Below are 22,315 nucleotides of genomic sequence, written 5' to 3'. Positions count from 1 at the left end.
TATTGAGTGTGTTGTTTATTTTTGCTTTCTGAGTTTGAATGAAAAAATATAGGTTGTTCCCTTGGATGTTTCACAATCAATACGATTTTTTCAAGAAGACATGAGCTTAAGTTAAAACAATTTAAAATATTTTAGACACGAGGTGGACCTTAGCTGCCTCCACTTTATTGTTCTTATCAGCAAAGAACCTTTTTACCTTCCTTATTATCATGTCATTGCACATATTTGATATCTTGTTGGTTTGTGCATTCGTTTTACTAAGTATCAGCCTGAAATATTTCATGTTAAAGAATCTGCTTTTTTTGTCAGGTTATGAAAAGCTAAAAGCTTGTTATCCTAAGTAATTTTACTCCAGATACTACCCAGTACTAACATTTTGTTGAAACACAGAAAAAGATTTTTCTCAGTCAGACACAAGATTTAAGGTTTCCAGTGTGTTAGTGTGAGTTTCTTCAGATCTGTTTAAGTTAATTGGATATATGGATTTAGCCAAAGCCCGTCTTGGGTCTGAGTCTTAGAGGAAGACTTGCTGTTTTAATCTTAGCAACAAACAGTGTAGAACAGAAGAAGTGAATAAAACATTTAGCTAAGTATTTGAATTGTTGTGGAAGCATTTAAAAACTTACTGTAGAAATTACAGTAAATTGCAGCAAACATCAGTAGCATCGTCTGTCAGTCCAAGACATCTGCAGTATCTGATGCTGCAAACAAGTGACGACGTAATCTGCATGGTTACAGATACTGCAGAGTCAACTCTGAGTAGTGATCTTGCCTTTGTCTCGCTAAAAATTGGTCAAGCCAACTTAATAAATCATCCAGTTTAGATTTTTACTTCAAATACTGTTTTACTTGAATTGGATTCAGGAGGAGCCATTTGAAAACATTTTAATGACCGTCTCCTGTGAGATAAGTCCCCAAACCCTGTGGTGCACTCAGCCATCAAGCCATCGCTTGAGTCACTGCTTACGTTAGGCTGTGTATTGATGCAAAACTTAGTCCTAGATGCTAGTCCGGTGTATGTAGTCAATAATTTATATGTGCAGCGATTTAAGTGCAGTCAGTGTATTTACGGAGCACTGTTTAGACCATTTGAGTTGAGAAGCTTCAGTAATTTTTCCCATTAGTCCAAGGATTGTGCTCAGAAATTCTGGGAAGATGAAGGCCTTCAAAGGCGCTCTGGAAACATACTGGAAGACCTGATACCCATGTGCTTTGGCCCCTTCCAAAATAGCATTAAATTAGTCCATAAAAAATAAACTAAACCGATGTTTAGGTTTTTTACTAGCCTGCTTAACTCAAATAGTGTTACAACAACTTGTGCATCAACTGAGTGACTTTGTGTATGTGAAATGCTTTATGAGCTGTTTAGGGAGTTTAAAAAGCTAGATCTTAGAACAATTGCCGTGTTTCAGCGTAGAAGAATTTCAGAGTTTTGACGATCCTTGATGTTAGAAGTCTGGGAGAGAGCAGTAGGCGAAGGAGAAAACGGGTATTCTCTGAGAACAAAGTTTAGGCAGAAAGAAATGAAGCGAGGGCAGAAGAACAGAGATGCAGAMAAGGCCTCCCACTCTCACTAATGCAGATAAATGCTGTCTTTAGAGGGGCAGCTCTTCTGTTTGAAGGGGTCCGAGTGGTAATCGCCTCTCTAAAGGAAAAACAGCTGGCCTTGAGCCTTCAAAATGTTATCGCTTAAGGTACGCTAGAGTTAGCATCTCTCTCGCTCCTGTACTCGCTGCTGAGACTTACTTGGACACATGCTTTGTGTTTGAAAGTATTCTAAAATGCATGAATTCTTCTTTGCCGCACTATCTTTCTTCTCTAATACGCTCGTTTTATTTAAATGTAATTAAATTAGCTGTCAGGTACTTTCCCCTCTGTAATCTCTTACCGCTTTGGGGAGCTCTTATCTTGGAAAAGAGTTACAATGGCGTGGAGGGAGAGGGGGGTGGTAGAGGGGAAAACACCATCCTTTTGTTTGGAGTTATGGCACAGTTGTTACAACTGCTGCCAGATGCTTTTATGATGTATGTAATACTATTATATTTGCTATTTTTGTAATGAGTTTTATCTCTAGCTGACTCAAAAAAATGAGATAAAAAAATGTGAGGATATTAAGAGGCTGCAGTAATGATAAATAATAGGCTGAGGTACATAGTAATAAAATAAATTTATGTTTTTTTTCTGAGTGCTGGAACTGTACTTTAAGCCTTAACAATCTAAAATTGACTAAGCAAACTAGGCATAATTAATACTTTAGGCTCTGCGGGTTTTTCTGGTATATGCTGCTATTTACTATGCTTGCTTTCAAAACTGCTAATAAAGTGAATGTAGAATATTGTATATGATTTGCATTTTGATAGTACACAGGAGATTTCCCAGAAACAGAGAATCTGGGTGAATGTTGTCATAAAACATAATGTTGAATATCTTCAGCTTTCTCTGAATTCCTGAAATACAATAGTTAGATATTTCCTGAAATAACCATGTCAACAAAGAGGAGATTGATTCTTATGTGGTACGTCGCTTGAAGTACGTGGAATCTTATAATACATTCTGGCTAGGGAAATAATTCAGAAATTCAAGTGAGACTTTTTTTCTAAGGTTGTGTTTCATGCATTCTCTGCTTAGGTTTTATGTATCCATTTTCTGAAAGTACTGTGGTACAACTGAAGATGTGGTTGGGATGTCTGCATAAAAAAAGATGAATCTGGAATTCTGCTGATAGCTTCTGTGAAATTTAGGTTTATCTCGGTATATAATTAAACTGATCTTGATTCTATAGCTTAAAAATTGACAGCCCACCTGTCTAACACTGTCATTAAAGAGGCCTAACTCTTAATAATCCCATGGCAGAAGATTCATTTGGGGGGAAAGGTTGTTGGGTTCGGGGGTTTTTTGATATACATTTGTCTTGATTGAGGATATCTGTTATCCTTTTAAGTCCCTGGTTGTTTCATAACTGTGTTTCTCTGTCAACAGAAAATCAATTAAAAATTAAAGAAGAAAAAGAGGTGGTGGAGGAACAGTCAAAAGAATTGGAGAACCTCCCTCTTCCTGTGATCAAAGAAGATGAAAATATGGTGAAAATTGAGAAAATGGAAGAAAAAGAAATTATAAAATTGCCAGTAATAGTAAAATTAGAGAAAACTTCAGAATACAATGAGGAAAAGCAAACAGTCAAAGAAGAAAGCGACTCCTTTAAAGAAAATGTCAAACCTGTTAAAGTAGAGGTGAAAGAAAACAAAGTAGAACCAAAAGACTTAAAAGAAGTAAAAAGTTGTACTGACAAAATAGCAGTTCATGAGCCGGAGAGATTAGACTTTTGTGTTAATGTCAAAACTCCCCAAGAAATTGTGGAGAAATCTGTGGAAGAAAGTGAAAAACTTAAAAATGATCAGCAGGCAAAAATACCACTTAAAAAACGAGAGATCAAGCTGACAGATGACTATGACAGCCCAATAAAGGGGTCCCTATGTAAATGTGTAACTCCAACGAAGGATGTCTTGAAAGAAGAAGGGAAACCAGAAGAAGAGACTTTTAAGAGAGTCCCTACAATTACTGCTTTATGTCCTGATGGGAAAGTGCTAGTAAATGGAGAGGTTAGCAGTGAAAAAATAACCCCAAGTGTCATACAAAATAATAAATCAGAACACTCTCCTACCACAAAAGAAGACAGCAGCTCATTAAAGGAGAAAAATGGTAAAAGTGGGGAGAAGGTATCAGACTCTTTAAACTCTGTTAGTAAAGTTATGAAAGCATGTGAGGTTGAGAAAAATGCAGTAACTGTGGTCAAAGAGGTAGGGTCTGTGGTCTCTGAGGTTTCTAATCAGAAAGTGCCTTTAAAAGAGGAATCTAGTCCTGTGGAAAAAGAGCCCCTCGACAGCGCAACTACTGAAATGGTAGTGGAAGAGTCTTCAAACTCTGAAGACTGTGCCAAAAAAACTGAAGAGAAACTAGCCATGAAAATCAAAAAGGACAGACGATCGCCGCCCAATGAATGTTTAGAAAAGCTAGAAAACTCCACAAATGCATCTACTCCTAAGGAACTGCCCAAGCTTGCACTAGCTGATGAAGAGAGTGTGAAAAGTAAAGGTGAGTCTGAGGAGAAACCTGCCTCTCCAGAAGCTGCTGAGATGCCCCCTTCATCTACTTCTCCTGTTACGTTAGAGAAGTCCATTTTAGAAAAGGAGGGCTTCGATACTAAAAGTATAGTCCCTGAGGAAAGCAAAGGAGAATTAAAATCAGACCCTGAAAAACAAGAGGAAGAACCTGAGGTTGCCAAGACAGAACCCGATAGATTAGATGATGCCCATGCTTCTAATCTAGAGGACTCCTCAGAGAGTAAAAAGGAATCTCCAGTACCTAAGAGCAAATTTAAATATAAACTAGTTTCTGAAGAAGAAAGTTGTGCAACAGATAATAAAGAAATAACTTCTGAAAGACAGAAAGAAGGAATTAAGTTAACAATCAGGATCTCCAGTAGGAAGAAAAAGGCAGAAACACCACCAGAAGAGCTCAGTGTCGGTCGCACATTAAGGCGATCTCCAAGAATATCTAAGCCTACTCCAAAAGTCGTGGAGACTCGGGATCAGAAACCGGACAAAAAACGAGCTGAAGAGGAGGAGGAGAAACCTGCAGCAGCACAAAAACAAGAACGAAAAGATGATGCGAAAAAACAGGAGAAGGAGTCAAATTCTAAAGTTAAGGTAATATTGTTTTACTACCTGGGAATACAGATTAAGACAGTTTTATCTGTAAGGAGAAAATATACTTGCATAAGAATATTGAAGATAATGTTTGTTTGGTCAGCTTTTTTAAGAAAGTAGTTTTTGCAATCCAATTTGTGGATTAGTCTAAAACCTCTCCCTAAGAGACTGCAAATATCTGTTGATTTACCGGTTTATAAGATCTTTCATTTAACTTAGTTTTAAACTAACTAGACCAAATCAACCTGGGTAAATTCCTTCAGAAAATGAAATGATCAGATCTGAGTCAGTCTTACTGAGTGGTTGAATGGAGACTTGTAGCTTCTGCGGATTTGCTAGATGGTATACTTGGTGTCTGGTTGGTCAGTCTGAGGAAGATGATATGCAAAAAGGACCCGGAAAATGGTGAAGAGTAATAAAGTTATCTTTGTGGTGGATTTGTAATATAATTAGCTTTTCACATACATGGGATATACATTTTACTTTGGATGGGGGTGTCTTTTTTTTTCCACAATAAACTTTTGCTTATGGGGCACAGATCTTAAAAGTATGCCAGGTAAAAATAATACTGAGTTTATGAGATAAAGGAAATTAAATGTGCATGTGTATATCTGTGTAATTTTAACCCCCTTTTATTCATTTATCCTTCATCTTTTTCTGGGTGTGGAGCAGAAAGGAAAAACAACAAATAAAGTCTCAGTATTTTTAAGTGTATGGAAGACGTTTGAAATGAGTAACTTTTGTCATTTCAGCAGGTTGAAAAAACCCCCAAATCTTTAACTGGATATTTTATATTTGTTTTCTTTTAGGAAAGTGTGTCCTAAAAACATGTTTGAAATTATGATAATATATTATGAAGCCTAAACTTAAATTAACACACTCAAGTAATTGAAGTGCATTTGCTGCTAGTTTAATTTCCAGCTCTTTAGTGATTTGACTTTTCACTAATGTTAAGCACCTGAAACAAAAATGTACCGATTTGACAAATACTCCTTTGGTATGAGTCCTTCTTGCAGGAAAAAATAGAAAACTTTCTTCATTTTTTTTTTTCAGCTAGTTCAGGTCATTGAGTATTTCAGTCAAAGTTAAAAAATGTTTGTGAGTTGAAAAAGCTAGAAAAGTTATTTTCCTTTTTCAATCTCTGCAGAAAAAAAATGTATTTGTGAAAAAATGTCTGCGAGAAACAGGTCAGTTAATTCCAAAAAAAAGTTTCTCCTGTTTAGTATATTGTTTTAAATTTAAAATGTCCCAGATGCAGAAAGTAGTTTTAACTAATATAAAATATTATTTTGAATTTTAATTGAATTCTGTTTTTCACACAAAATATATTTTAAACAAATCACTAGTAAAATGTGCCACCATCATTTAGTGAATAAGAGAGGTCGTCTTCTGTTTTGTAAAACAAAAAGATGGAAAATCCAAATAAATGCATGGTAAGACATACAGTTGTTTAAATAAGATGGCTATGATATATCCCTTCCATTAGCAAAAAGAAATATCAACTGAGTCGGTTTTAACTTTAAGAGAAATAACTTAAAAGTATAAATGTGAAAGAAGACCTGAAAGAAAGTTATTCACTTACAAGGTGCACTGATTTTATTTCAGAAAATTGTGCCCATCTTGCTGTGCTGTGTTGCTGTAAATTTGCAGCTGGGCTGATTGAAACGAATCGCTTCACTATAGAGAAAGTTGGGTAGTTTAAAGATTTGGGAAGAAACAATGCAAGTTTTTTGTGTTTTGTCTTTGAAATGGCATGTCTCGCAGAGAAGCAAAGTTCGGTGGACGGGTACTCGAACACGTGGCAGGTGGAAATACTCAAGTAATGAAGAAAGTGAGGAGTCGGGGAGTGAAAAAAACTCAGATGAGGAAGAGGAGGAAGAAGAGGAGGAGGAAGAAGAGCCTGCGCCTGCTGATGATGATGAGCCATGCAAGAAGTGTGGCCTTCCCAATCATCCTGAGCTGGTAGGTTTTTAGGGAAAGCCTCTGTTGACTGTTTTGGCAGTAAGGGGTGGAAGAGAAGCATATCTCAAGGTACATCATTCTTTTGRGGARCAGGAGTTTTGTGCGTAGGAGAATGCCATTTAGGTTTTACATGATATTTATTACAAGAAGGCCGTAATTAAACTCATGTAGTAGAGGACTGCATACTCCGATGGCTATTYGCAAAGCTCATGTCAACTTTGTCACTCATTTTTCATGGAAAGGGGTATCTAGAGTTTTGCCCGTGTATGAATTTAATAGATCGCCAGTTCTGTATACCCCTGGGAGTCCGTAAGTTTATCTCTACAGTCCTGTCATTGAATCATCCAGACTGAGGAAATTGCTAAAGGGTGCTGTGGTTCCCTCCTGGCCCCTGTGGCCAGGTTTCCTTCATGGGGAACACGAGTGCACAGGCAAAACCATTCGTATCACGTTTTGTCCAGATGTAGTTTGGTTCAAGATCTAGAAAGCGTCACCCAGTTCCACAGTATGGGTGCAGTCTAAGCGGTCCAGTACTCCTACGTGCCGAAGAACACATCACAAGAGGAATTCTGGAATTTATGTATCACAGTTTTCAACTTTAACTTCCCCATGAAAAACACCTCCTGGCTCCAGGAACATCTAGAGATGAGCGATACAGGATTTCTTGGTTTTGGCACAGTCCAGGGTATTTATAAAGTGCTTCTGTGTTGGCTGGGAACCTAGTGCTGGAACTCATTGCACACAACGCATGCCAAAAGATACTCATGTTTCATTTTGTTTCTGCAGATTTTGTTGTGTGACTCGTGTGACAGTGGATACCATACGGCCTGCCTTCGCCCTCCTTTGATGATAATCCCTGACGGAGAATGGTTCTGCCCACCTTGCCAGCATGTATGGTTCCTAATTGACTTTAGTTTTTTCTTTTGCAGCTTTGCTTGTGGTTGTGGAGATTTGTTGGGAGATTATTTCCTTTCTTTCTTTCTTTCTTTATTTTCTCCTGTTAAATAGTGTTTCATGATGGAGTGTAGGGATGCCGATCTTCCCCCTTGGCCTTTAGTAAAACTGAGTTTTATGAGGGAGTATTCCTTTTCCTTCCTTTCTACTGTTAGTGATAAATGGCTACGTGTTGCTGGTGTGTAGATGAAAATCTCCAGCACAACTTTCTTTCTTCCATCTTTTGTTAAATTACTTCAAGCAAATGTAGCCTTAAAAATATAATATCTTAATTTTTCCCTAAGGAGAAATCACATTGTCATCCTGGAGGGAGAAGCAGTAGGCAGTGAGGGACGGATCAGTGGCCAAAGCAAGCAGCTGTTTTTGAAGTTCCAGTCCGCCTTTGGGCATTTGCTCAAAACCTGGTTAGAGAAAGCTGCTGTTTCTAATGAGTCTCGTGGTATARGTAGACTCTGCTGAGAAAATCATTGTTATCCCTGTCAAATAGTAGACAAACATGAGCACTTCTTTTAAGGATAGAAGCTGCTGCAGAAAAAAAAAAACCATTCAGTGTGCATGTCCAGTTTCATTTAAAATACRTCTACTAAAATAGCAAGTTTTGCAGTGTAGGTGCTTGGAAGGATGAGTCAGAGTGTGTTTGATGCTGTTCTGGTTAAATAAATGGGGGAACCATATAGGCACATTTTCAGGATAATCCGCCTGATCTCAAACCCCATCCTTGTTTTTTAGAAACATTCTTTGCCAAAAGGGCTGCTACCCTGCAGAAAACTAGCCAAATGAGACATGGCATGATACGGCTGTATTGTGTATCAATTTTCAGTTGTCTTCCGAGAAATTTTTTGTTTAAGTAGTCATGGTCTTGAATGCCTAAGGATGTTTTCCATGCATCATTTGGTATTGCAGCTTGCAGTTAAAGCATCTCTTTGCTTTAGTGCTACTTGTTATTTATCATAGTAAAAATTACTAAATTTCTGAAAGTACGGAAAAAAAAAAAGATTTGAAATATTTGGTAGGAAAATGGTGCTGAAGTGCCTCTCTCCTTTTTACCGTGGTGCACATGTGCCTTTTAAGGGTTAAGGTAAGTGCCAAACAAAAATGTCACTGCGTGTGTACACACTTAACTTTGTGTATGGATAGTATCTATGTCTGTGAAACCCTCAGGTTTCTCTGAGGGTAATTTGTAAATATAATGAAAATTTGGTACTAATTTAGAAGTACCGAAGTAGTAGTTTATTCTAAACATCTCTAATGTTTGCTTTAGGCACATTGCTTCCTACAGTAGATRCTAGTTACTGGGAAGATGCATTTCTATAGCAATTCATGCTGAAGTGCACACAGGTTTTAGGAAGACAGCCTTTGCTGTAAGCCATACTGCTAAAAGAGGATCTTCCAGTGTAACAAGGGATTCATCTTCCAGACATTAATGTGATAAGTATAAAAATAGTGAATGAAGTGCCTGAACATTAAATGAAAATAGTTGGTTATGAGAGAAACTAATATTTTGTTTATTCCCTCTAGAAATTGCTATGTGAGAAATTAGAAGAACAATTACAAGATCTGGATGTTGTCTTAAAAAAGAAGGAGCGTGCAGAACGCAGGTACTACTGTTTGGTTGTGTGCGCAGCAAGCTGCTGCCCAGAGGGGTGGCGATACTTGAACAAAGCATTAAAAGAACTGAGGACTGGGGAGGAAAGTGCCGATGAGACTGGGAATTGGTAAAACCGGTTTTGATTTCCCTGCTTCTTAGAGAGGTTATTGGTGGCGCAATGAAGGTAGAACTTACAAGAGAGGAGAGAGAGTCCAGTAATTGCAAAAGATAAGGAAATGCGTTTGTATTGAGCTTTAGTCATGGTGCCTGAACACAATTTTGGCTTTCCCGTACCTGTAATTAAATGGTTGTCAGCACTGGTTCAGCTGCATGCATTAGCAATGCTCTGTCAGACGTGTGTAAACTTCCTGCAGTAAACACCCTGTAAGTCCCGACTTTGTTTTAAAGGTCTTCTGGATTAATACGGTTTATAAATCTTGTTGCTTTAGCTTCTGTTAAACTTTGTCTGCTTTACAAGATTATGCAGTTGCAGTAGTGCAGTGGGTCAGCTGAACTGCAGCTTGCAAAGAAGTTCTGTGTCCCCTCTTGCCATTATCAAGGGCTCCATGTATCCAGTCTAGTGGGCTGACAAACAACTTTCTTACCACTTGGAACTCCTTTCTGCAGTTTTCAGACCTGAAAACGAGGGTCATGAAACACAGTCTGCGTAATTTGCAGCTTTTAGGTTGTATATAGAGTTCTCGGCAGAATTTAAGAGCATCTAYGTGCATTATTAATCTTTTCATGGTTGTATCTTAAAGGCAGAGTTCAGAAGGCAGTACCAAGTGAAACTGTTTTAAACAAAGCAGTTGAGAATACAGCCGGTGTGTGTTTGTAGCGCATACAGTAATATCGGTGATGGAATACAGTGATTCCGTGCGGGGAAGCCAAGCACAAGCCCTGTCTGTTTGCAGCTTCCTTAAAACCTCCTCCTGGTTGCTGTAGCAGCAGTGGTAGCGATAGGTTGGATCAGGTGCCAACTGTTCCTGACACTACGTCATCTAATTCTGCTCAGAGTGGATCTAGATCACACGGTGGCAAAACTATTCTTGGCCTGCCAATTCTAGCAAATTTGTAGTTTTGGGACTGAAACAATTAGGTATTTCATGAGGGAGCTGAGTTTACACCCGGCCTCAATCTGTGCAGAAGTATGGGACACAGAGGAACCGGCTGCTCTGCTTCGTGGTGGGAAGTCTCATCACTAGWGAACAGAGGTTTCGGACCTACTTTGGTAAATATTCTGATAGCAACCATTGCAAGAAATGCTATTTTTTCCAGTCTGCCCTGCTTTTTTGAAATCAGTAATATTGCATAAATATACAGTTTTCTGATCTTTGCAGAAGAGCATACCATTCATATGATAGCTGTTTTCAGTGTTTGAAACAGATGTTTAATGACCCTTTTGCAATCTGATCCTCATGCCAAATTAACCTGATGTTTTGTATTGTACATCATAAGACTGCTTTTTTTTTTAGTCTTTAAAAAGAGAGAAAAGAGCTTTGGCTGTAAAACAATGTCATGATACAATAGTTGAATGTTGAAGTCTCTTTCAACTTAATGATGGTATATTTTAGTAAATTGTAAGGTAAAAAGACTGAAGAAAGCAAGAGATCATAATGTTAGAAAAGAATATAAAGTCCTTCTTGTTACAGCTCAGTGTATAAATTAAAATAAGTTATTTGGGGGATAGAAGTATGTTAATGTAATGTTTCTATAAAATCTCAGTACCTCTGGGGACTGCCTGTCTTTTTGGGCAAAGAGAAAAAAAMCCAACTATCTTAGCAGGGCTGCACTTAACTGATTCTTTGAACCAGCGCTGTTATTGTGCTTTTGAACCAATGATACTGTTGAGCTCTTGCTTTTGATTATTCTCTAGCATTTAACTGGTGGCTTTCAAGGTTCAGACTGAAATTGATACAGCTGTTCAGCTCTATTCTTAGGCATCCCCGAAGTGTCATGTCTCAAACTTTCTTTAATGAAAACTTCCAATTTCATGATAGTCGTAATGACTCTGACAAAAATAAAGATCTGAGTATTGCAAAATCATCACTTTATTTTGCTTCCCCTGTTCATGAATTCAAGATGCTACTGCAACATCTTGCAGAATTTCAGGTTTCGCACTTGCGTACTGACTTCTATACTCACGTCCTGTCACCAGCTAGAAGGAGTGGCTGCTAAAGCTTTTGTGGATGCCCCTTTTAGCTCATGTTAGAGACTCTCAGATTTCTTGATAGTAAATCCCTCTTGGGACTACTTCTCCCAGGCCACATCAGGTGGAGTACTTCCTTTCGTTCACTCTTTCATTGCTTCCCTATAGCAAACAATGCAACTACTTATGTGAAAGAAAATCTTTTCTGGTTTCTTCTAGGAAGAGTTTATAACTAGTCAGTGCTTATCTGCATCTTGCAGTTTGAGACCTATTGATTAAAATTTTGAGCTTGCCTATTACGCTCCAATAAGAAATGCATTTGGTATTTCATCTTTGCATCTGTTTTTTTAAGACCTTTACCTCAGTAGGACTGATTTGTTTTATTTGCTAATTTCTTAAAAAATGTGTATTCCAAAGTCAGGCAGAAGTTAAGCAGACCTTGAAAGCCTCGCTGATCATGTTTAAAAACAGTTGCATTTTTCTCATCTCTCCTGTCTCTTGATGTTTTGCATTATAAGAAATGAGAAATGGAGGAGACTGTCAATCTGGGAAACTTGCTGAATGCTAAAATGTTTACGTTTTGAGTTGTTCTGGACTGATTTTAGCAGTTGCATTACTTGCATTAAGGTATTTTAATTAATTTTCAAGAGCACAATGACTTTGCACAGTATGTGACAAAATTCTTCTCTCATCCAGCCAATCTCGTAGTGCTCTGAAGGGCAGAGAAGCTTTCTTTTGATCTATCAGTTTGAAGAGCTGACTTTAGGAGACAAAAACAATTACTTTAATACAAAGCCAAAAATTTCAGTTTAGACACAATGCTACAGAATTGTCACAGCTCATGGTCTTGTTTGGCTGTAAAACAACTTAAAATCCATTTTTACTGTCTGTCAGTGTTACTTTAGAAACTTTATTTATGTTATTTAAGAAAAAAATATGCTGTTTTCTTTCAGTAGACAGCTCTTTAGAAGGTTATTTTGATAAAAATGTGTAGTTCAGAAAGCTAATCATAAGTCTATTTTGAAATTTTCCTAGCTGTTTTATAAATATAGGAAAGCAGTGGAAACCACACTTTTAGGTGGTTGTAGGTGCCTGTAACTATTTGCATAAAATAATGCACATGAGGTAGACATATCTAAAATTAATACGCACTTCAGGTATTTTGTGTACAGGTCGRGATGACTTGTGTACACGGCGCATCCATCCGCAACTCGTGTCATTGGATACGTGCTCATACGATTGCTCGTGGTAACTTCAGAAGTCTGATTCTGATCGGTTGTTTATCTACTGAGACTCTTCAGCTCAGAAAACCAGAAGAGGTTCACACTGGTTCTTGCATGATTTCATTTCAACTGTAGTGATGCTTTACTGGATCATGGAAGTTCATACCTTGCCCCCATGCAGGCTTGTTCGTCAGCATGTTTGTTCTAAAACACTGTTATTCAAAAAAACCTCTTTAGAGATGTGGCTCACTTATAGGGTCCTTGCAGAGCCCAGTAAATGTTGCCAACTTTCTTCGATATCTTCATTTAATTCAGTGATCTCTTATTTTCATAAAAAGCTTTGCAGGGACCTACAGTGCTGACAGTATCTGTTCCCAACCTCGGTCTGTTCCGGTACATGGCTGTTCTTACTGCTAGACTGTGTTGCTGAAGGCTCACTTCGCTAGGTGCTGATCTTCAGGCTGCTGTATTTGAGAGGTGCTAGGATATCCGAGACATCTCCACTTGGGGCTGACAGATGTGACAAGACCTACAGAAGACTTTTGTCTTTCTGGGGCAGCACAGAGGCAGAATAGTGATCAAGGGCAATCCGGATGACACTGGCTGCTGGTATTGAGGCGTATTAGACTTGCCACTATGGTCTAAACTGGATTTTACTTACTTTGATTTAATTTTGTTACCCACTGTGGGCAAGGAGGGCAGTTTACTACTCCTTTACAAGAGTCTTTCCTTTATTTGAATACTTTTATCTTTGCTGTCTTTGGTCTTCTCTAGACCAGTCAGCCCTACTTTTTCAGCCTTTTTCAATGGGGCATGTCTGCTGCGTTCCTGTTCAGTCAGGCCTGCTGGCTTTCTCTGAACTCTTCAGCTGGTTCGTGTCTTTCTTGAAGTATGTGTGGCGCCTAGATGGCACCAAGTGCTCCAGCTAGGTATGAATAGTGCTGACTACCAGGGAAGTGGTCCCATAGGCTACTCTCCTGTTCGTGCATCCTTGGGTAATGATCAAGTTGTTTCTGCAACAGCTTGACCTTGCTGATCTTTGTTCAGACTGTTCTCCTTTTCCAAAAAACTGCGTCAGCAGTTGTGTCCTACTTGGTGTTTCTTGAGTTGATTGTTCCTGCCTAAGTCTAGAATCTTGCATTTGGCCTTTTTGAATTGCATCCTGTTTTTGTGATAATTTTTCCAGTTCAAGATGATTTTGAATTCCTATTTTATCTTTTCAGCATCTCCAAGATTAGTCGTGGTTATGGACTTGATAGCATAATCTCTATCACAACATTAATATTTTTAAATTGCTTTTAAACCCAAGTTTAATCATTTCCATGTCAAATACTCAAATAATCAAATACTTTTGTTTGTCAGAACTCTTGGCAAAATCACTTGCATCATACGTGTAGGAAAATATAACCCTATGAGATTTAGCATGTAATTCCCACTGAAATAACTTTGCATTTGTAGCATCCTCTTGAAATGCCTCTGTCTAACTGTAGTAAGAGCCTCAAACAATGCTAATTACAGCCTTATTTTATATCTCTGCAGTCTTTCTATAAGCTTATTTTCTTTTTTCTCTCCTAAAGAAAAGAACGACTGGTGTATGTGGGTATCAGTATTGAGAACATCATTCCACCTCAAGTAAGTTAGTATGTCTATGTTGTATTATTCTTTTATTTCTTAAACCTTTTAATTGCAGTGTTTGCATGTTAAATTATCAAGAAGGACGTTAATATAAGATTTTGGCATTGTTTTTAAGAGGGGAGATCTATCAGCATTGTTTGTACAAAATTTCACCTAAGAAGGATGCTGGTATAATCATTTTCTTAGATGATTTTCTGGTTAATTTTTTTWAATTATTATCCCATTGTTGGCCGGGTTTCTTTCTTATTATTCCTGTATTAATGCTAATTGTGTTTGTTTAGCATATGTAACTTTCAGAAGATTAATTTCTAGACTCCTTGAGGAAGGAGTTTCTCAATGGTGTGTTAGAGGCATCAGAAGTACTTTGGAAAAAGAAACATATATACAGATCAGAAATGATTCTAGGGCCCTCATTTTAGAATGAGCATGAATTTGCTGGGGAAACCAAGGGGGCTTTATCTTGTATGCGAGCACCAACTGGTGCCACGCAGAATCCTCCGTGGTTTGAAGGATATCAGACCCGTCTTCCCTCTGTTGCTTGCACTTGGTTTTGAGCAGAGCGCTCTGCCAGGCTGTAGATGGTAAGAGTGAGATTCAGTTCATCTACCTTAGGTGTCTACTGCATGGTCATCTGTGTTTGAGCAAATCCTCATAGCATGATAGAAACATATTTTACCTTAGCATCCAACAAGTGTTTGTATTAGAGCTAGATTTGGTGAAGAACTGTAACATCTAGAGTGTTTTATTAACAGATGTTTTATACGGTTTCTTTTTTTATAGAAGAGGAGACAAAAGTTTTTACTCTTGCAGCAAATGTCTTTTTCTCACTACTTAAATACATTCTAAAGTGATTTTCTTAGCCTTAGCCAGATGCCTTCATCCAAAATGAACAGATCCAAAATCTGTTCTTGCAGGAAAGTTTAAAATGAATTGTTGTCTTTGTTTTATAGATAGACTTTCCCCTCTAACTTTATCCCTCTGTCTCTGGTAACAAAAATGGTAAAAGATTTTACAGACTTGAAAAAGTCTCTGGCTGGAAGCAAATATTTGAAAAATTGAGCCTGGGGACAGATTTTTTTTTTTTTTTTTGAAAATTAATAACTTGGAAAAATGTCATAAAAATAACCTGCCTGGAATTGCATTGAAACTGTACCATGTAAAAGTTTTAGTAATATGTAAAAGTAGAGAAAGTCCCTGAGAAGAAGACCCAAGCAGTTGGCCCTGCAGAGCCAGCAGTCGGTGTAGGGGCACAGACGCACAGTCCTGGGGCTTGGTATGTAGAGACCTACGACAGCAACAATTTGTTCAGCTGTTGCATTTACAAGTCGTGAAAGTATCGCCTGAGTTATAATCACGATGTTTTCATATAAACGCAATGTTATAATAACCTGAATACTTGACCTATGCATTTGTGGAATTATGTTGCCATTAAGGCAATATGAGCAAGTGTTCATGTGAACTGTGCACTGTAATGAATCATTATACTGGAACTTGAAATGTGCTGTGTTGGACATACAAGCTATCTATTTCATACGAACACGGCTTAGTATGAATTCAGTCCTAATAAATCCGGAGGGAGAGGAGATAAAGCTCTCTGACACTTCTTTCTTATGTGAGCAGGAGCCAGAAATACCAGAAGGTCAGGAAGAAAAGAAGAAAGATTCCAAAAAGCCAAAATCAAAGCTGCTCGAAAGGAGGTCTACTAGAACCCGGAAGTGCATAAGTTATAGGTAGGCAGCTTGTTTAAACAGCTCTTCAGAAAACTCAATCTGACCTTGCTTAATTGTTGATTTTTAGTAACTTTTTGTAAATTAACAGCAAAAGTCATACTGAAGAAAATGTCATTGCTGGTTTTGGAAATTAAGTATTTCTTTAAGGAACATTATGTCACAGGCAAGATCATATAGATTTGTTACTGTGTTCATGACAAGTCAGGGAGCATCTGACCAGGAGAAAACATTCTTGCTTGTAGGATATTTGGCATTACTTCAGTGGAACACACATTGTGCAAAGACAGTAATTATTTTTTGGAAATAATGTTTAATATAATGCTGCTCTTGAAACTCACTCTTCCAATACAAAATGACAGAATCTCTCTTGCAGACTGCATCATACACATAACTTTGAGTTAGCAGATACATTATGCATGTACGCTGTCGGCGTGTCACTTCAAATTCATATGTCCACGGTGAAGTCCTCCTAGTGTCAATGAGAATGTGCATGCTTTCCTTCAGTGGGGGAAAATAAATGCTAAAAATCTTATTCCACTTCGAGATAAATCTGCATTGTGTAGCATGCTGGTTCTCTGCAGATGTCTCATCCCTTTGTATCATCTCAGTCATCTGTTTAGTCCACTGAGGAGCAGGTTAGCAAAACTCTGCGTTACCGAATAAAGCAGCAGCAGCAGCAGCWAYGTTCCTTTACACCTAATGGACAAGCAATCGCCGGCTCATGTTTGATTTCAGAATATTTGTTAGCAGTGGTTTGAAAGCATTAAGTGATTTCTCGCATTTCAAAGAAAGCGTATTAATGGTGCAAAGGGAAAACAGTGTTTGAGTAATTTGGAGCAAATCTTGTTGATGGAATAATTTCAGAGTTGCTTACCTTACTGTAAAGCTTGCCTTAAAGCTGACRTGCAGTTGTTCTTAGGGTATATAGAGAGACCAGAAATCACCTTATTTTTTAAAGAAGAAAGTGTTTTGTGGTTACTATTGGAATACAGACTACTATTAGAGCTATTTTTTTTTCCTTGTCCTGATAGAGGTTACAGTGGAGGACCAAGCTAAGCATAACTGGAATCTTTCTTTCTTTAGTGAATGAAAAGCCGAATCTTCAGTGAAAGTTTTGTCCAATTGCTAATCATTTTTGTTTAAAAAAGTAGGCAAATGAGATGAAGAAAAATATCTAAGTAAAATGCCTTTCCTATACAGTTAATAACATCTGTACTTTTTGTATCTAGTATCTCAAGGTATCTATTTGTTAGTACATGTAACAATCCTTTGAATTCATYACTGAAGAAACAAACTACAGAAGCTCTTTCTGTGTAAAAGGGATGGATCCTTTCTCCTCTGTCTGCTCTTCCCTTTCAGTGAATTACTCGGTGTGCAGAGATTTATACAGYTTTATAAAAGCTGCTGCAGGAGAAGCCTATCCGAATATTTTGCTTTTATTTTTCCTATTTAGTTACGTAACATTAGCATATTTATATCGAATAATGAAGAGCTCGGACTTCTTCTGCTCTTCAGTAGGGTGTATTTTATCTGTTCAGCTTGGAATGTTGCAAATCCATAACAATTACTGAGAGTAATGACTGAGCAAGTACTGAGAGCTTTAAAGAAGAGAAATGGAACCATCTGAAATAAGTTTTCAAGGAAAATTTAAACAGTTTGAATAATTAGACTTTAATAGGTGCTTTTCAGAAAGTCTRTTTTGCAAATTGATAGTGCGTATGTTATCTAAATAAAAGGTATGGAAAAATTTGACCAATAAATATTTTGCGTCAGAAATGCTGCTGAAATCCGCTTAAAAGTTTTCAAATTATATACTGTTAAATTCAGTAGTATGTCCTGTAAAATTAAGTGGTTTTCTGTTCATATAAATCAACAGTAAGACAGCCAGGCAGTGATAAGTATTCTGCTAACAAGTAGAAATAATAAACGCCCTTTTTCAAAAAATTATTATTTTACCTCATATCCAGCACATTATCTATGCAGTCTGATTTCATAGAACAATTTTAGCTTTTGAGGTATGTTTTCATAATATAATTTAATTAGGGTTCTCTTCAAAGTAGTAAATGACATGTTGCTTTTAGGTTTGATGAATTCGATGAGGCAATTGATGAGGCAATTGAGGATGATATCAAGGAGGCGGATGGAGGAGGTATGTTTCTGATATTGTTTGTTTTTCATTGCAATGGTGATAAGAATACTAAGACCAAATTTATTTTGATACCAAAARCAACAAATGTAGTCCTCTCTCCTAAACTGCACAGGTTAGTTTTTAATACTGTACTTTCAGATCCAAATTAAATAATTTCCCTTGGTAATGGGCATTCCAGGTTAAAGATACCAAAAAGTATTTGATCATGATAGTTAAATTCAGCTTGTGTATGTTTTGATATATGAGTACAATGAATAAGCATTACAAGAAAAATGTTAAAATTCATTCACTAAGTTTTGAATTTGAGATTGCAATGGCAGCTGCTGCTACTGACATTTGTAACATCTAGAAATTGGGTTCACAAATTGGTCCGCAACTGGACCCTCGGAAAATTCGGTCCRCAAAGCCAGCCTCCTTGGAAATGTTAATTCAGACATGTAACCACTTCTAAGCTGTGCTGTGAATAAAGTGAAATTGTGTTCCTTGTTGTCTGCAAGGGAACATAAGGGAAGAAAAGAGAGATCTTCAAAAATATCTGAGAAATGTTAGATGGATTTTTTTCTTCTACGTCACCTTAATCAGCATGGAGRAAATTCCCCTGAAACTGTTAATCCCTCAATTGTGTGGCTTTTGGCGTCTCCATAAAGACACCTGTTTTCAGAARCTCAGTGGATGTATACAGACAGCCTAAAAATCACCTGTTATGGCTGTAGGTGTCTTAACACAAGAATCGTATCCTCATATCTCAAAACAGTAAAATCAGCTCTTCAGAAGCTCTGCTCACTGGTCAAACAGCAACTTAAAACACTTCATCTTCTAAGAAGGCTACTAAACATTATGATGGAAAGGTGTATTTTCTGATATTTGCACCCCTCAAAAGGTACTAACTTTGGGCATAACGCRGGTTGGGGTTCAGTATCAGAATGCTGACACTTACCCACGATCTTCTACGTTGACCTCAGTGTTGCCCAGTGACCACAGCTGGGGCTGTGCGTGTTAGGAACAAGACCCCAGACCAAGTCTTGCATGAGAAAAAATGATTGTGCTTAACAGAAAAGAAGCTGAAATTATAGGCCTGGAGGAAAGATATGTATAAAGTTGAATTAAAAAAGTAACTTGTTCTYTTTTTTTTTTCTTTTCTCCTTTCTATCTCTGAATTTAGGCATTGGCAGAGGCAAAGACATGTCTAATATCACAGGTCACCGAGGCAAAGACATTTCCACAATCCTAGAGGAGGAAAGGAAAGAAAATAAGCGACCACAAAGGGCTGCTGCAGCACGTCGCAAGAAACGACGGCGACTAAATGATCTGGATAGCGATAGTAATCTGGATGAAGAAGAGAGCGAAGATGAATTCAAGATCAGTGATGGGTAGGTCTGCAGTTGAGCCTTCACCACGAGTCACTGACAGCTACAGTAACTGCACTGTGATTCAGCAGTGCCCMTAAAACTGTCCTAGGCGCCTGTGTCCAGTACTGGAACATCAYTGCACCCTGGAGGAACACAATTATACTGGAAAATCTGCACTCTAAATCCATGTGCTGAAATCTTCCAACCTCTATTCTAGGCAACACTTGTTCTGGAAATTTTACTGGTGTGTTTGAGGCCATGCTGTGGGATTCTGTACGCAGTTAYGTTAGAGAAGGAGCCAAATGTGCTCAAACCTCTTAACCGATGTAACATTCTAGCAGAAATCTTTAACAAAGATATAGCTAAAATGAGGCTTACTGTTTCATGTTGAAACTACAGCAGTTTTGTGGGATTTTGGTAGGCCTGGTTTCCATATAGAAATTGGAAAAGTAAAATTTCTCCTTTTAGAGTATACAAAACTTCACATGCACGTTGTGAAATCAGTTCTTGACTTTTGCTCTCTAAGCCTTAGAAAACACCCAAAGAGGCAGTTTATACTGCAGAAAACAAATACGTGACATGTGRAGCTTTAAACGCTGAATGAACATTGCACTGGCTAATGGAAACTCTTTCCCTGGGATTTCTCATCTTTCAGTCTGGGGAATTCCTAATGTTAAAAAAAAGTAGTAATAATTTTAGTCCTCCTTTATGCTACAGTAAAGAAATATAATGGAGCGTGAGCTCTGGTTTCTTTACCATCAATTTTTAAAGCTTACACCGTCACTGAGCTGATTTACTAAGTGTATGGATAGTCTCTAGAACATATCTTGTAATAGACAAAAATATCTCTTGAGCTTCATTTTCACATGTGACTGTGCTGAGGACTTTTCAGTGGCACCCTGAATAGCTGAGCTAAATGAGCTGCAAATTTCCTATCAATAACTGTAGTTTGCAGAGATCTCACAGAATTAATAGTGCATTGTTGTGTTAAAGTGTATCCATGCATTTTCGACTCGATTCTCTGCAGAATGCCTGCTGGATGTTATACTGGCATTTCCATTMAGCCGGCAGCCAGCTCTAAGGGACTGTGTATCTTCAGTGCTCAGCTGTATTTAAAAAAGCACTGGCTCACTTTTGAAATAATGGGAGTTTTATAAGCTGAAAACGTAAGTTTGTGAGGTTCATGTTTTGCATAAGAGCAGCAGCTGTACATTAAGACATAATATTCTAATTCTCAGAAATTGCGTAGGAGAGTGCTTGGTTGGTGAAGTCGTGTCAGCCAGAACATGTTTTTTCTTGACAAGTCACGCTTATCCTGAGTTACTGCTCTGCAGATGTTACGTTAAAGTGTGCTGTGTGAACGCTGTAGAATTTGTCCTGTATAAATGTAACCCGTACTCTAATGGGATGTAGCATTTACATTCATCTGCTGTTCCGATCSGCTGTGTCATGTCGTGTGCTCTAAAGGTGCCTCCTAAGCATACAGCAGAAATTTAATGTCAGTGAGGGCAGCTTGCTCTCCGGATATTTGTTATGCCTCAACATTACTGTAAGATTTGTGCATTATTGTGAAAGCCAATACCTGCTTTGTATATATTGCTTACACATATTCTCGTCATATTACACACATGATTTCCCTTTGAACAGATCACAGGATGAGTTTGTTATATCAGAGGAAAATCTGGATGAAAGCGAAGATGACCCACCATCAAATGAAGACAGTGATTCGGAGTTCTGTGCCCGCATATCCAGGCGACATCTCTCCAGGCCCATGAGGCAAAGTAGGCGGTTACGAAGGAAAACAGTCAAGAAAAGATATTCTGAAGATGATGAAGAGGAAGATTCTGAGGACAATTCAAGCAGAGAGTCTGGTGAGTGTACTAAGTCTTTTAAGCTTATTAAATCCTCTGCACTAGAGAGAGGAAGAGTGAAAGTCTCGGTTTCCTGTCATGATTTTAGCAGTGACTTGTTTGGTAGCTTTGGTTGAGTTTTATGTCATCTTTGCTTCCTGTCTGTAAAGCAAATTAATAGTTGTTTGTCATTGGGGTTAATAAGTGAAAAATACACTTTGTTTGGTACTCGTTTCCCTTATATGGTATTGTGGTATTCAAAATTCTCTCTTCTCAGAGTGTTCTGCTGTGAATATTATGAAGGAAACTGGTACTGAGCACTAGGTTCTTGGCATTTTAAATAAATATGTGCTTAAACGTATGCTTAATGTTATGATTCAGAAGGGCACCTTTGTGGACAGTTTCAGGTATCCCATACCTTCCTGTTTTCAACATGATTGCAGGGAAGGGTAAGGATGGAGGTGAAAATATACTTCTTATATCTACTTGAAGACCTTCCGAATACCTTTGAAAAAGCTTCTTCTGAAAGAAACATTTTCCCTCACTTTGTATGGAAGAATGATTCCTTCAGCTGCAGTGAACTGTTGTATGGCATTCTGTGTTGTCTGGTAGGCTTGAAGGCAAACTTTATAACTAACACCTTGAATCTCTCTCTTCTACAATCATCTTTTTTGGCCTTTAGTAACTAAAGACTCTTGGATCACAGGAGCACCTAATAATTCACTTTATTCTATTTGTCCTTCAACCCGTTCATTTTCTGCTTATACAGTTTAAAGTATGAAAATAATACTATGCAAAGACAAGAGCAGTAGAACCAGCTTGAACTAAAAAAAGAGGGATTTTTTTTCTTATGTAGCTTTTAAAGATTAGCATCTTTTTATAAAGGCTAGCCTCTGTGTTTTCCCTTCATTTGAGATCCAGTCCTATGAAGTGCCAAATATCCGAAGCACTTACTGTGAATTTAAGGTACTAGGTACACTGGAGTGTTAACTTGCTGTCCAGGGTGTGTTACCTTTCAAG

General features: G+C 37.8%; 1 protein-coding gene across 4 annotated transcripts in view; it reads left to right on the top strand.

Moving 5' to 3' along the window:
• The window catches only part of RSF1 (remodeling and spacing factor 1), a 66,185-nt gene that overhangs the window by 32,373 nt on the left and 11,497 nt on the right, over positions 1-22,315 (top strand). For all 4 annotated transcript variants that reach the window (XR_003255538.1, XM_026078166.1, XM_026078164.1 and 1 more), the window contains 9 exons: positions 2,980-4,706; positions 6,471-6,668; positions 7,455-7,559; positions 9,141-9,220; positions 14,160-14,214; positions 15,838-15,947; positions 18,029-18,096; positions 19,259-19,466; positions 21,093-21,316. Coding sequence is in view for 3 of the 4 variants with exons in the window: in XM_026078166.1 (XP_025933951.1) it covers positions 2,980-4,706; positions 6,471-6,668; positions 7,455-7,559; positions 9,141-9,220; positions 14,160-14,214; positions 15,838-15,947; positions 18,029-18,096; positions 19,259-19,466; positions 21,093-21,316 (2,775 nt within the window). In the remaining variant the exon portion in view is untranslated. The remainder of the gene's footprint in view (positions 1-2,979; positions 4,707-6,470; positions 6,669-7,454; positions 7,560-9,140; positions 9,221-14,159; positions 14,215-15,837; positions 15,948-18,028; positions 18,097-19,258; positions 19,467-21,092; positions 21,317-22,315) is intronic.

Source organism: Apteryx rowi, unplaced genomic scaffold (genome assembly GCF_003343035.1).
Source record: "Apteryx rowi isolate R43461 unplaced genomic scaffold, aptRow1 scaffold_471, whole genome shotgun sequence".
Classification (NCBI taxonomy): Eukaryota; Metazoa; Chordata; class Aves; order Apterygiformes; family Apterygidae; genus Apteryx; species Apteryx rowi.
The sequence above is the reverse complement of the archived record's forward strand: the minus strand, read 5'-3'. Positions and strand labels throughout refer to the sequence as shown.